The sequence below is a fragment of the Durio zibethinus genome, chromosome 6, assembly GCF_047325235.1.
Source record: "Durio zibethinus cultivar Kanyao isolate XHJ-2024 chromosome 6, ASM4732523v1, whole genome shotgun sequence".
Taxonomy (NCBI): Eukaryota; Viridiplantae; Streptophyta; class Magnoliopsida; order Malvales; family Malvaceae; genus Durio; species Durio zibethinus.
This window is the reverse complement of record NC_143167.1, coordinates 368,506-383,723: the sequence shown is the minus strand read 5'-3', so window position 1 is coordinate 383,723 and position 15,218 is coordinate 368,506. Positions and strand designations below refer to the sequence as shown.

General features: G+C 30.9%; 2 protein-coding genes across 3 annotated transcripts; both read right to left on the bottom strand.

Annotated features, from left to right (window-relative positions):
- Window positions 1-751: 751 nt before the first annotated feature.
- HDA3 (histone deacetylase 3) lies at window positions 752-3,596 on the bottom strand. 2 transcript variants are annotated; one of them, XM_022876040.2, is made up of 10 exons: window positions 3,462-3,596; window positions 2,827-2,897; window positions 2,530-2,741; window positions 2,390-2,406; window positions 2,242-2,304; window positions 2,001-2,149; window positions 1,593-1,643; window positions 1,420-1,507; window positions 1,173-1,284; window positions 752-1,087 (listed from the first exon to the last, which is right to left on the bottom strand). In XM_022876040.2, the coding sequence occupies exons 1-10, from the start codon at window positions 3,472-3,474 to the stop codon at window positions 1,027-1,029; spliced, it is 837 nt and encodes a 278-aa protein (XP_022731775.1). In that variant the 5' UTR covers window positions 3,475-3,596; the 3' UTR covers window positions 752-1,026. The 2 variants fall into 2 exon arrangements, with proteins under 2 accessions (XP_022731775.1, XP_022731776.1); XM_022876041.2 differs by having other exon boundaries at window positions 2,390-2,403.
- A 5,489-nt stretch (window positions 3,597-9,085) lies between these two features.
- On the bottom strand, window positions 9,086-10,273 carry LOC111286294 (uncharacterized). The gene is made up of 2 exons (XM_022876194.2): window positions 9,612-10,273; window positions 9,086-9,492 (listed from the first exon to the last, which is right to left on the bottom strand). Exons 1-2 carry the CDS (start codon window positions 9,991-9,993, stop codon window positions 9,320-9,322), a joined length of 555 nt encoding a protein of 184 aa, XP_022731929.1. The 5' UTR covers window positions 9,994-10,273; the 3' UTR covers window positions 9,086-9,319.
- Window positions 10,274-15,218: the final 4,945 nt, after the last annotated feature.

Here is a 15,218-nt window from a genome sequence, read left to right as displayed (position 1 = left end):
GACTCGTAGAAAATAGTTCAGCCTTCAATTTACTAATAAAATGTATGAGCTATTTCTTCTCTTTCTTAAGCATGCCATTAATCAATTATTATTACGGAAATTACTCAAAAAGGATTTTTTCTCTTTTTGTTTTTATGGTAAAGTCGCATTGAAATGGAGTAGTATGAACATAGCTTAGGAGGCAAATCTGTAATAATATTAAATTAGTAGTATAGTTGTTGTCTACAACTGCAACTTGATATATTAGTAAATCCTTTTTCGCATGTTTAAAATCATGTATATGACAAAGATAAAATTAAATTAAATAATATCATCTTATTTTATGTTTAATAAATATAAAAATTAAAATAAAATTATTTATTTATTTATTAAAATTTTTTAAAAAATTTATATAATTTAAATTATTAATATAATTTTTAAAATTATTATTTAACATATAAATTTAGTTTCATAAATTAAAAATATTTTTTTTCAATCGTTAAAAATTAAATAATTTTATGTCATAAAAATATTGAATATAATATAAAAAAATTATTATTTTATCAATAATTTTATACATCCAACATAATCTTGTGGTAATAAATAAATCCTAATCTGAACTCTTTGAGCTCACGATTAATCCAACCACGACAATATATTGTCATTCCCAAAAGCAATACACATTAATCAAAGATTTATTAGGACAAGACAACCCTACAAGCTGAAACGGTAGATGCTATCAGGTCAACTTAGCAAATGAATAACATCCACATGCAAAACCTCATTCATATAGCTTCCAGAACATAATCCTTTCATTCTTATAAGATCCTATGTAAATGCAAAACGGACAAGAAGAGAACAGACGCCTAGACAACATTACAACCAAAAGATAGTATCCAAAATTATAGTTTGGAATCAGAAATAAGGACCCCCCAAAGTCTTTTTAACCATAAACCCCTCCCATATATGCTAAAAGCATATTCTACCAAAACCACAATAGAAAACATCTCTCCCAAAATTAAACATCCAAGAGCATGTAACACCTTCTCATTTGCCACCATGCTTGGCCTTCTTGTGAGATTCTAGACCACCCTCAGAGCCAAATGACCTGCTCATAAAAAATATGCAGGGAGTTAGTAAAGCAACCAACTCAATCAAAATTGGTACCAGTTTTTAAAGTCGTAGATAAGTACTTGTTACAAGACCCGCAAGAGAATTGCCCACCAGACTTTGGACTCTTTGCAGAATTTTTCCCAGCCTGCTTTGATGGGTGTGGTGTTGCTGCGTGACCACCCTTCTTACCATCTGCAATTGCAAGGAACTATAATCAGATCATAAAGAAATGAATGGCCCAATACTGGTTAACCATTACAAAAAAAATATGTAAACATAAAAAGTGGCAGAAATACTGCAGACATTCGAGTGAACTATGAGAAAAACCTGTCTTCTGGGGTGTAGCTGCAGATTTTGCCTTTTTTGCAGAAACAGGGGTTGTGGCTTCGGCAGATCTCTTCTTGCTTGACTCAACCTTGAAAGCAAAAGACACAAATAACATTAATAGAATCAGGTCAGATTCAACAATTCGAAAACCGCTAAAAATCTATCAAACATACTTTCTTAGGAGTCTCCTCATCCTCATCATCTGAACCTTCATCCATAGACATCTGTCCAGAAAAACACAAAATTCAAAATTCACTCATCCAACTCTATCAATTATTACTTCAACTAGACAGGAATATAAAGGAAGTAATACATATGAACCTACTGAAATCCTTAAAAAATTATCAAACTAAAGTCACTGCCCATGCATTTCATGTCAATCATTTTTAGAAGGAACCGAAAATTTTAATATCTTCACTATTAGTGGGGAAAAAAATTAATAAAACCAAAATAATATGATAAAAGAAAAGGGCTTGCCAGATATCAGAACAAAAAGACCATTCAGAATAAATAAAATAAGGAAAAACATTCACTACAATAATAAATGAATTAAAAATTTTTGCCTAGTTACAAAAAGAAACCTCATCAGACTCATCTTCATCCTCAGAATCATCATCCTCATCAGAACCACTTTCATCATCATCATCCTCAGTTTTCTTGTTATTGCCTGGTTCTGCTATCTTGATCCCAGTATCAGCGTTTGCTGTTTTTGTATCTATCTTAGTTTTTCCTGGAATGGAAGAAAATGTTTGCCAGTTTAAAATAAGAACTAATCAAATCTTCAACCACTGATATAAATTCCAGGATAGGAAGAGAACTTACCATTTTCTGCAGCAGCCACAGGAACCTCCTCCTCCTCACTACTTTCTTCCTCGCTTGGCGTATCTGTATATAAGAATAATATGCATGAGAAATACTTGATCAAAACAAAAAAAAACTGCAAGTAGGCAAAATTTATTCAAGGACTCACCGAATTCATCTTCAGTGGTGACAGAAGACAGCTTAAGAGTCAAGGGATACAAGATTGAACAAGCACACTTCACATTAATGAAAAACAAAAGTTTGGTTATCACAAAAAAGGTAAATTACTTCCTACTAATAAAAGGATATCCTTCCTCTGGCACAAAAGTTCTATAACCAATAAAATAGACGCTCCCATTTTTCCAGTTGTGAGAGAGCTCAAAGTCTTGGTCAAATACTAAATCAAAAGTTAATTGAGGGCAATTCTGGTGGGAAAGAGTTCCAAGAACAAGTTTCTTCCCATTGGCATTCACATAAAGGGGAACAGATTCTGCTTTGTTCTTCGACTCGCCAAGTGATGCCTAAATACACAGTCAAAACTACAGATTATTTCAGAAAAAAAAAAAAAGAACAAACAAAAACAACCACAAGTTAATCACTTCGAACCTGGGAAAGATGGATGATATAACTGGCACCAGGGTCTGTTTTAATAGGCTGTCCAGCCTTAACTTCAATACCTAATAGTACATAAAAGACAATTAAATTTAATTAACCAAACTAGAAAACAACAATAAAGGGTCTTTACACTTTCAATATAAATCAGAAGTATATAATCATTCTTAACAAACTTTCATTCAATGACCACAAAATGAACTGAATCCAAAATCTATTAACTACCATCTGCAAAATCATACTAACAAATGTAAACTTATGATACAAGCAAATGTTAAAACATGTTTAAAAATAATAATATAATTTGTACTGATAGTAGTACACCCAAAAAAAAATCTAACATAGCCATAAAAAATGGATTAAAAACCATACAAAAAGGAGGAGTTAAAACACAAGGGAAAGCTAACATCATTTCAATAGAAGAGACAAAAGAAACAAAAATGAAAGTTTAAAGCTTCCAGAGGAAAACAACTGCCTTTTAAAAACAAAAAGAAACATAAACCAAAAAAAAAAAAAAGAATAATGAATAAAAATGTTCAAATAAAATAAGAAAATGAACAACAGAAAAGAAGAACAGAGATGGAAGCAAAAGCCCAAAGCATCAAAAGTGGAAAGAAAAAGGGGCTTACCCCAGAACTCCATGGATGATAATGACGATGAACGATGAGAGAAAAAGAAAAGGGTGCTAGGGTTTTGAGAGGAGGGGAGAACTAGGGTTTTAGAAGGCTAAGCAAGAGAGGAGTAAAAATGCCTTATAAGAGGTCGAAATGAGCGAAAATAGAAATGAATTTATAACCGAGTTGCCGCCACGTTGTGTTTATTCTATTTTAAGGGTTTTTTTAAAACTTTTTAGGCATTGTTTGGGATTCTTTATTTCTTGGACCTTGACCCAATTGATTTGGACCAAAAAAATAGTCCGACCCTAACCTGCCCTCAATTTTTTCGACTTAACCTACCCCAATGTTTTAAGGTATTGTAAAGCTAAAAAAAGCCCATTATTAAACTATCTATGGACACCTGAAGAATAGGCCATAAATCCCTTAATGGTTCTTGAGAAGTGCCTAATCGTCACATTCTTTTTTGCCTAATCCTTTTTATCTTTGAGAACATTTATAGTACTACTTATTGGGTACAAAGGAAAGACTTGTTGATTATAATTAAGTTAAACATACTTTATTTATTTTTTTGAAAGAATATACTGTATTTATTAAATATATGCAAAATTTTGGATATGATGCGAATGAACAAAAAGATTTTGTTTTCGGTACTTAAAATTTTCTGAAATTTTAACCAAAAATAAAAAATAATTCTCTCTCATTTCATCTCAAACTCTAACCATAAGTTATCATGTTCGTTATTTTCTGTTTCCTGCATCATTCTCTTAACTCATTGAGTTTAGCGTATAGATTGATCAGTTATGGCCTTGTGATTGTTGCCTGTAAAACCATTATATTTGCAATGTTGGTCTTTTTCTTTTTTTTTTTTAGTTTTGCTTGAATTTTGGTCCATCTCAATATGTCTTGATGCTTTTTATGAGTGCCAAGATTTGGAAATAGGAATATTTTAGCAATTACATGAGCTTGTAATGTTAAATTATGTCATTCTTCTAGCATTAAAACCTTTCTTGGGGTTCTTTATAAAGTGATAAGCAATATTCTTTCTACAATTCCAATATAAAGTTTGGCATGCAAAAAGAAGAGTTAGAAGAACAAGTTAAAGTATAAAATGGCATGTTCTGAAGTAAAGGTCGCAATATCAAACTCCACTGCAAGGAAGCCCATCTTGGAGGACGGAGTTTTATGGTTTGACTGCTTTGCAAATGATACAGACGTGTGAATCATGAGTTTTATGTTTTATACTTTTATTGTTTATTAACATTTACTTCTTATATATATATTTTTTAGTAAGAGAATAAAGAAAGCTTCACCATATTATCATTTATTATTAAACCTTAAGGTCAGACATTATTGGTTGAGTATAAATATATGAGAATCATTTCTCATAATATTTTTAACATATCATATTGAATAAATAACTTAAGTTTATAGATTGGGGTATTGGTTTAATATTATTGGTATATATTTATTTTATATGGATACATATATATTGAATACGATTATTTGAGAAAAATATATTTATATAGCAATGTTATCAGTTTTAAATCTAGATTTATGGTTAATTTATTAAAATACAACAATGTTCATAATGTAAATTTCGAAATGTAATTCGTAGTATCACATATATAAACCAAATGTTTTCTTGGTTTAAACCTATAACTGACTTCAAATATTTGTAGGGCATAAACCTACAACTGACTTCAATATATAATTAAACCAAATTTTTTTATGGGATTATTGAAGGCGTTTTTAATCAGAAAACACATTGAATAATCCCTAACAAAATATTATTGAATGTATTTTTAACCAAAATTACCTTCAATAATTCTTTATAAAAATTCATTGAGTGGATTATTGAAGACGTTTTGGACAAAAAATACCTTCCAGAATCTGTTTCAACTTTTTTGTATAGATTATTAAATGCGTTTTTTATCATAACCACATTTAATAACCCTTCATAAAAATTTATTGAGTGGATTATTGAAAGCGCTTTTGACATAAAATGCTTTCAACATTCTTTCTCCAAAATTTTTTAATTGAATTAGTAAAGACGTTTTTGTCCAAAAAACGCATTGAATAATCTCTTACAAATAATTTCTTCAATAACCCAAAAAATGCTAAAAGAAAGGATTGAACCTATGACCTTATGGTTAACAATCGTGTGATCTTTAAAACTTGATAAGATATTTATTGAATGTATTTTTTGACTAAAAACACCTTCAATAATCTTTTTTAATTTTTTAATGAAATTATTGAAGGCGTTTCTTTAGAAAACGCCTTTAATAATTTTCTATCTATTTTTATAACAAGATTATTCAATATATATTTTGTCAAATTTACCTTCAATAATCACTCTAATTTTTTAGAGAGGATTATTCAAAGCGTTTTAGTTGATAAATACCGTTAATTTTTGCTTGGGTGGCATTTATAAGTAAAAACGTTGCTATTTGAATATTTAGTGATATTTTGATAAAAAAACGTTTTAAGTTTTATAAAAATACAAAAACTAACGGCGTCTGTAAGTAAAACGTCACTACAAAACTGTCATTAATCTTTTATTTTATTGTAGTGTTTATGGTTTGACTGGTTTGCAAATGATACAGACGTGTGTGTGAATCATGAGTAACAAGGTTCCTTTGTATATCCCCTCTTTCGTGTGCTTTTTAAGTCTCTTATTCACTTCCTTTATTTGTTGTCACCTAAGCACCAAAAGGATTATCAAAGAATGGCTTTAATTGTGTAAAGAATGGATTTTTAAAATTGATCATTTTGGTATTAATCCATCTTTGTTAGGTGGGTCACGTTTTATTCTTCCTTTGCTGCTCTTAATAATATTGTATTTCATATCGCCAAATTACTCACCCTTTCAAAAAATCGTTATAAATATTATATATTTCTTTTCATATATGAATAATTCTACTTAATGATACTAAATTACTCTCCACAGCAGAGCGGAACTTCTCTATGGCAAGGATAAACTTCAATTTATATAGCAATAGGATTTGATAGTGGAAGCTCAATGACAAAACAAGGTCTAGAAAGTGATGCCTCATTAACACCATGTTGGGGAGGGGGAAGTACCTTTAATTTTCCACCATATTTTTTGACTCATGGCAATGTTACTCCATTGCATGTGATATTCACTTTAATTGCAGTAGTTCCATTTAAATTTATTTCACAGGAAAACAGCAAATTGTAATTTTTATTAACTTTAGGGCTGCAAGTGGGATGTTAGGTTTGAGGAATAATATCTCTTGGTGGCCAAGCTATAACTTTTTGCTTAATTATAAACAAAAAAATAATGGATCTAATTGCCTATCATATCAATCCAAACACATCTTACATCAGGTTATTGATATTTTTACTGGATAAGCTTTTGCTCGAAACAGTAATAAAGAAAATTAATCTGTTCCTCACGTCATAAACCACTGGGAATTTTCATTGGTTGATTGATTAATTTGTACCAAATATTTGTCTTTTATGTTGGCCAACCATATTCACATGGCTCCCACCACTAAAATTTTTGACAGGAAGGAAATAAAGTTTGAAGGATTCCAAAAGACAAAGAGCTTTACTTTTGGGACACATACATTGAAGTTTCCCATAGGCCATAGTTTCAGTCGGCAAGTGCCTCAAAAAGATCAGGTTTTTGGTTTTCGGGTTTGGGAATCTTGAGCTTTTGATTTGAAAAAGAATAGAAAAAACAAACATGCTTCAGCCATTGCATGCATACTACTTATTCCCATGCTTTAATTTCCAGTTTTTGCTTCTGACATGTGCCTCAATGGCAACCTGGAAAAAGCCACAAAATGTTTAAAATATTTAGCAATGGGTTTAAATTTGTACCAACCAATGGTTCCAAATGTCCCTCATGAGTACCTGATGTTATAACTATATATATATATATATATATATATGAAAAGTTCATTGTATTCTCAAGGAAAAGTTATTGATGCAATTCATTCACTTACTTTTGAAGATGAAAGATGATGTTTATGACGATAACAATCACACTTTGTAATTTTGTCAGATTTTAGTCAAAGTTTTTCTTTTCCATTTCCTTTAAATCTCATAACAAAGCCAAGTTATAGGCGTGACAAGTCTATTTTTGTGGGAAGGTGAGTGGTCAAATTATATATACGCTGAAAGCACCTTGAAAAACAAGGGGATGGATGCAACGGAGTCAAAAATAGCCATCACAAATGACTGTTTATTTAGGTATAGAGTATCAGTTACTATCAACTTTCTATCCTATTGTTTTGATTTATCTGAAAAGAATAAAGAAGATCTGCAGCAAAGCTAAAACAAATTTTCCTCCTAGAATATTAAAAGAAAAATGGTGAACTCATTTGAATATATCAAATTTTAGCAATATAACTGATGAATCCGAACTTAATGATTAATTCATGATTTTATATTCAAATAGCAGAATTTGAATTCCTTCTAAGCAAAGACCCCAAAACTTTCAAGGCATCAAGGTTGATTAACAGAACAGCTACATGTGACAGGTGGGATTGGCCCTTTGGGACACGAACAGCTACATGTGACATCTCCTTTTGCCTAATGATAATTGCAAATCCAATTTACAGTAACAGCTACCAAGTTGCCAGACAACAATTTCAGAATAGACAAGTATTACATTGATCAAAGCAATGTTCTCCCATGGTCAAGATTCAAAATTGTTTGTAGGGAATAAATAAATAAATTTACAAATTTTAACATAAACCCATTTGTCACAATAAATTAGCTTTGCCCATGTCGTCACTACGAAGAAAGAATATTCTAAACTCAGTAAACAAGCTAGCTGAAACTTAGAAGTTGGAACCTGAATTTTGTTTTAAGTTACTTTGAATAACCGCCAAAGCAAAGCCTCCTCAACTACAAAGAAAATATCAAAGGACAAGTTGACACCATCAATTTGAGAGTCTCAGACAACCACTGCTTTAGCCTTTATCATCTTCTCTTTCTTCTTCAAACCTGTAAAAATCATAATTTGCGGTTGGTTCACATTCCAACATTTTCATTACAAAAAATGCTCTCAGTATAACCTTATCATTGCAGACACTTATAAATACTATTATTAGGGAAATTACCAGTTCAAATCTCTCCATGGATTTCTTAATTTACAAAATAAATAAATAAATAAAACAACAAATTTCAATTACGTTACTATATTTTTTATATAAAAAAAAAAACCTGATTAAAGAACGATTGTAAATATTAAAATTTGAATCTCATGTTTAATGGATACTATCTTTTTAAATGTAAATACTTTAATCAACTTAATTAAAGATACTCATGTTCATGTTAATATATTATTTAGCTTATGGTCCATTCAAGTTTTAGTGATTTAGTCTATTATTTTTCACTTGATTTAAAATCTAAGCAGCTTTCTTTGAAAAAAAAAAAAAAAAAAAGGCTAAAGAGTGGCTTAACATAGTTTAGTGAATGAGAATAACAAGGTGAAAAGAAATCATCCTAAACATATTTGAATAACAATCAATTTTTTTTATAGATATTGACTTTAACATTTGGCTGCATCCCTTAAAGAGTAGAAATTATCCCAAAATAATTATTTTCTCGATTTAAGACAACATAATAAAATCATGAATACATTATTCAACAAATTAAGAAAATTTCCATCAAATATTCCAACTTTAATAAATCAATTCCTAAAAAACTATACACATTTCCATAGGGAGATTTTCATTAAACACTCTTTTGACTCTTTATCTTCTCTAAAAAATTTAAATATAACCCCAAATGCCTTTTTTTTACTCCCAAATTTGCATGTTTCATAATCTAAACCCACAACTATTTTATATTATTCCAATCCTATTTTTACAAAATACAAAACGTTGCCTGTTTTTCTAAAACAAGAAATCCATGAATTTGAGCCAAGGTATGCCGCTCTTTGTAACCTTTTCCGCTTCTTTTGAGCACGATGTCGTTTCTTTCTCACCGTCCTTTGAAGCCGCCTTTTTGGTACACAAGAAGAAATTTCTCGATCCCAACGCCATCAGCTTCTCTGCCCTTTCCAATCCTGCCCCCCACCACACAAAAGATATTAGCAATCAATCATATCGTACACGTGTCGTTAAAAAGATAATTTCACTGATCAAACGGCTAATTATTCTTTTGAGATGGTTTTGTTTATCTTACTTTCTAAGCTGAATTGAGAGTAATGGAGGTCGAAAAGCGAGGCGTCCGTTGGCGGCAAGATCGGTCGTCGACCTTCCTTTGAGTACTGCTGAACGGCGGAGATTATTAAGTCGCCGACAGTGTTTTCCGGTGACATCACCAATTGCACGGCTCCGAGGCTCCCTTGAATCGTCACGTTCAATAGCAGCTTCGTCAACTTTGGCCTCGCATCGGGTGAGATAGAAACAGTCCTTTCTGAAAGTAAGTCTGGCAGCGTCTTCGGCCGCCTCAGCTCCGTCGGTGCCATCGTCGGGATTCTCCCATGAAACGATGACGCCTTTTCAGATAACCTTCCCCTTCGGTTCTTCTCTGGTTCCTTGCGGTTATTTTTCGAATTTGGCATCGAATTGAAATGATCGAGTGTAATATATAATAATTCAAACGAAAAAAAAAAAAAAAGACTCTTCCTCCCTGTCTTTATAGGTTGAGTGGCGAGTGAGTCAACGATTACCTCAAGCGCCGGTAACGAAAAAACCTAAAGCGAGGGAAACCGAGAGCGGGAGAGGAGCGACGGCTCTCGAGTTTCCGGCCACTGGTAGCTATCATAACCTGATAGGTATAACCGTAAATAAACAGGCAACCCAAAGGCAAATGGAAATGCCAAAGACGAGAGGATACGAAACAAAGCTTGCTCCAACCCTCGCAGCCAATTTATATGGAAAGTAAAGCGAAGAAAAAGAGTGAGAAGATTATGAATCTCCGATTTTTCTTGGGTTACCGGCTACGTCCGGTTGATGGAAAATAAAGTAATTTCCGCTTTCCGCGTGGTAAATCAAGTGATGACCGGCAATTGCCCGTGGACGTGACATTTGTGTGGCTTTACTTGAGCGTTGAGGGTTAAGGGGTAAACTGCTTCGTGCTAAAGTGCACTGGTGGTATAGTGTCCTTTCGATGAGTTCAGTGTACACGTGGAGGGAATTTGTGGCTCGGTGACTCAGAGACTCGCGTGGGTATTTGGCGTGGAAGGGTAAGCACTCTAGTAAAAATATCGTTGCCCTTTCTTTGAGGCGGCTCTCCGTTTACTCGTTTGTAACTGCAAGTCACGTGCTTTGAACATGTGATTCATGGCCTTTTTTTTGTCAGGCTAGTGGATCTTACGTGGAAGGATCATTGGTGGGAACTATTACTCGGAAATCGGTAGTAGCGAGCTTAGCTAAGCAGGAAAGGTTAGGTCCGGTGAAATTAAGACGCGTTGCAAAAGAGTATGGGGAAAATGAAAATTATTGGTGTAAGTAGGACCCAATAATTGACATACTATAATCATATATATATATATATATTTTTTATTTTTTAGATTAAGATTAAAATATAAATTCAAATTGAAGAGTCTCAATTCTAAATCATTGAATTAACAACTCATTAATATTATTTTTATTTTAATTTCTAGTAACCCTTGATTTATCGAAGTGGCATGGTGAGATTTAGTATCAGCCACCACTTTGTTATAATAATATTATTATAATAAAACATTTACAATTAAAATAATGTGAGAGGAATTGAAGGATTCCAATTTGTTTCCATTTCTAGATCAAAGTCTGTATAAGTTTAGTTTAATTTTAAGTTAAATTTATCTAGTTAAGCTTTAATTTATTAATTAGTTTATTTATTTGATTATAAAATAGAGTAAGAGTGGTTTATCTATAATTTTCAACCTGAACCTAATTCATGGATAAACAGTCTCAAGTATTGAAATCTTTAATTATAAGAAATCTCAAAATTCAACAAAAAATTTCATTTCTGACTGTATCTTAGACTTTATTTTTGTTATTTTCTTAATTTCATCAAGCTACCTCTTGGACGGTGGATATTGAAATTGATACGTTAAGAAGTGAAAGCACTTAATTGAACTTGGATGGAGTACTGGAAATTAATAATATCATTACTATAATATTATTTTATTCTGATTAACCTATTAGGCTAATCCGCAACAAATTCCATGGTATAAACTTAATTGCTGGCACCTTGTTTGTCCAACATTATGACGTTGGATTTATATGTTCATTCATATCACGTATGTCCAGAGTAATGCTTCATTAAATTAAATATAATTCATACTTGTACATATAATGTTATCAAAGCTATAATCTATATATAAAAAATTGGATGTGAAAAATCTTTTAAACTGACAAAAATAAACATATTCGTTCATTATATTTCTAAAATGACATTTTGTAGCACAGATGTGAAAAATCTTTTTGAACAAACGAAAGTAGACATATTTATTCATTATTATTTTAAAATGTTATTTGATATTTTTAATTTAATATTTATAAAAATAATATTATAATCAATTAACAATTCTATTCATGTTAGCTTTAACTAATTAAGCTCTAATCAAATTCATATATTAATATTAACAAGAGTTTGAAGCAAAATTATAATATTAATAATTTTGATTACTATTTAATTTTTATTAATTATTTAATTATGTTTGTTATCAAAAGTGCTACGATCAATTTTATTATATGCAATATCAACCTTAAAAACATCACCTTCTCCAAATTAAACTACAATTATCAATCATAAGCCAAACTTATCCAGAAACATGTAGGGCAGGTGACATCCAATGGTCTTAAGCCAATAAGCCAGCAGCCGAAATGGGTCCTACAGAACACGACCACTTGACCAAAGAAAGGCTCGACTGGTGCCGGTGGGTCTCCTGAAGTGAACAAAAAACCTTTACGAAATCGAAGAAAAGGGCAAAGGAGTGACTCAGTCATAGGCCCCTCCCTTGGCCTTCTTACAATGCCGCATTCTCTTTTGTTTGGTTGTTATGGTTTGTTGTTATCTCTTCCCCTTTTTGTTACTCACCATTTTTTTTTCACTTACTAACCTCAGTTATTCCATTCATAAACAGTCTCTCCATCGTAAAATTTTTATTTTGAACACATGGTTGTGACGTCAAACTCATTCATTTTGTCATAACCGTCTCCCAACTATAAAAGTTTTTATCTGATTCATAATTTTGACGTCAACTATAAAATTGTACAGTCGTAACCTAGTGGGAAAGACCAATTATACGGGAAATGTAAATGTTTGGCCAAATTGAAGAGACCCCACTACCTTACAAGGCGCCGGCTCTATTATTTGTATGGGGCTGCTGGTGAATGGTGGTGGATGTTTTTATCTAGATTGTAGGGATCGTATGGGTTGTAGAATCCTATGATCCAGGGTCTTGCGTTTGCTTCTGGAAAATTCAACATTTTTAATTTATCAAAACCGGTCTTGGATCCTAGCCGTGTCTTAGTAAGCATTACCATTTAAGCAACAAGTTTAAGCAATTTTAAATCATGTTTTTGTTAGGTGTTGGATTACGCTTTTAGATTTTGTTGGTAAGAATTATTTTTCAATTTTGGCAGACTTTAAGCGTTAAAAAATGTGGGAAAAGCAACCGTTTTCTATATGTAAAGATAAGAAAGTTCAATTTGGAAGTAAACATGCATGGATAACCAATAATTTAAGCTGCATCGTATAATTATAAAACGAACCTTTTAATGCGGTGAGAATTTTTCAATGGGATTCTCAAATAGATTGTTAAAAGTAAAAGAAGCTATTGATAAGTTATTGCGATTGAAAAAGGGAAATTAGAAATAACAAAATTGGCTTCAAAATTAATAAGGCTCAAAATCTTGTCATGAAGAATATGTTTCATGTGCCTGTTCAAAGCATGTATGCATCAGCCAGACGGCTAAATATTGCCCTCAAAATTGAGAGATGAGTATTAATTTGTGGGTAGCTTAGCATGATGATTTCAGTATAGTTTAATGATTTTTAGATGAATTTCGGCCATACAAAGATGTAGAATGTAGACAAAAAAAAGAGTACTAGAGAGAATAAAATTATGTTTAGGCCAATCATACTAGATTTAATTTCATCACAAGTAATAACAAGGGCAGAGAAAATATTATTTAATTAAATTGAAATTCAAATTAAAGTAAAATTTCATGTCACTATTTCATCATTTCAGGATCTTACTTCACAAAATTTTGAATTGAAAAAATAATATTAATGCAGAGATAAAAAAAAAAAAGGTTGCGTTAAAATTTAAATAAAATTAAATATTACACGCCCACCACCTCTATGTGTATGAAAATGAAAAAAAAGAATTTGTTGAAAAAAGTAGATAGTTTTTTTTTAAATAAAAATATGTTTTATAAAAAAATTTAAAAAGATATAAATGTCCTTTATTTCATATTTATTATAAATATACAATAGATTTTATATATAGTATAAATACTGCAATTACCTAATTATAATTATACAAAAATCAATCTCTTGTAAATATAAACTTCTCATAATACGACTATTGGAGGCGATATTCTCTCTAATTGAACATCACTTTCTACATGTCAAATCGCAATAGAAGAAATATATATGTATATATAAAAAAAAAAGGTCAAAAGAGAAACAATTTAGATGAGCTTAGTTGAGCAATGAACATGGTTGATTATCCCATTGAAATTTGAATTTGTTTTCTTTTATTTGTAGTCTGCAGATAGTCAAAATTGGCGTGATGATCTATATATAACAATTAAATAGCAAGCCATTTCATGAAAAAAATCTAATGCTAATTGAAGGCCATCTCATGGACGTGAAACATGTTCATATCCATCCCATCAATCCTGGTGATGTCTTTTATAGTAATTTTTTTATATAAAAAATGACAGTTTTGTATTATGTTTAAAGTTACAAAACAAAAAAAAAAAAAAATCGATAATTCTAGTCAATCAATTATGAAATGGGATTTTAAGTGATAAGCCACTATGCTTTTCAGTTTTCAATTTAGGAAATTTTCGCTTCATGCTTAATCTTTATCTCTACTGCCCAAAAATATTTATCAATCTCTCTTTACAAACTAAACTTAATTTTTTTTGCCAGACTTTATACATTAAACTTAGGATATGCTATTAGTATAAGAAATCTTCATGAAAAAGAGTAGTCTTGTATTAAAATTAATATTGGTCTCGTCATTTTTATCTCAACACTCCTGATATGACAATAATCTATTGGTTTAATTGTAATGTTTCATTTATAAATCAGTTGGTTTACCCATGAACTGATAAACATCGTTTTTTAATTTATCCAATAACGATACATCATGTTAGGAAATTCAAATATTTGAGATAAAATTGTTGGAGCAAGCATGACTTTTATTCACACAACCTTTTTTAAATAGGCAGCAAGATATATATATATATATATCACTTAATTTGATTGGTCAATTTATTTGATAATAATGTATATATTGGATTTTTTAAAAGTAATATTATAATTTTCATTAAGTTGGCAAGTTGGAAGGTTGGCAAACAAATTCATTGATAGCCAGGCATTCCTGTCATGGGAGTGTTTGGTGTGTATATAAATGATGTCATAATAGTTTTAAACCTTTTTTTTTTTTATGTGTGAGTACAATGATTAGACCAATCATGTAGATCGACCAGCCAAATTATATGCATGCAATGTATGTGATGTATTTAAGTTAATACTATAAACTAATGTTCTATCATATCATATATATATAGTATTTAAATTAATTTAAACTTAATTAAAAAATAAAAAGTGAATCAA

Excerpts from the sequence above, each read along its gene's own strand:
- HDA3 (XM_022876040.2), bottom strand. Across the intron at positions 1,644-2,000 it reads ATGAAGATGAGTCTGATGAG|ATGTCTATGGATGAAGGTTC; the intron begins GTTTCTTTTTGT and ends TTTTCTGGACAG. Across the intron at positions 1,285-1,419 it reads AGCTACACCCCAGAAGACAG|ATGGTAAGAAGGGTGGTCAC; the intron begins GTTTTTCTCATA and ends TTGCAATTGCAG.
- LOC111286294 (XM_022876194.2), bottom strand. The coding sequence starts at position 9,993 with ATGCCAAATTCGAAAAATAACCGCAAGGAACCAGAGAAGAACCGAAGG. Across the intron at positions 9,493-9,611 it reads CTCTCAATTCAGCTTAGAAA|GATTGGAAAGGGCAGAGAAG; the intron begins GTAAGATAAACA and ends GGTGGGGGGCAG.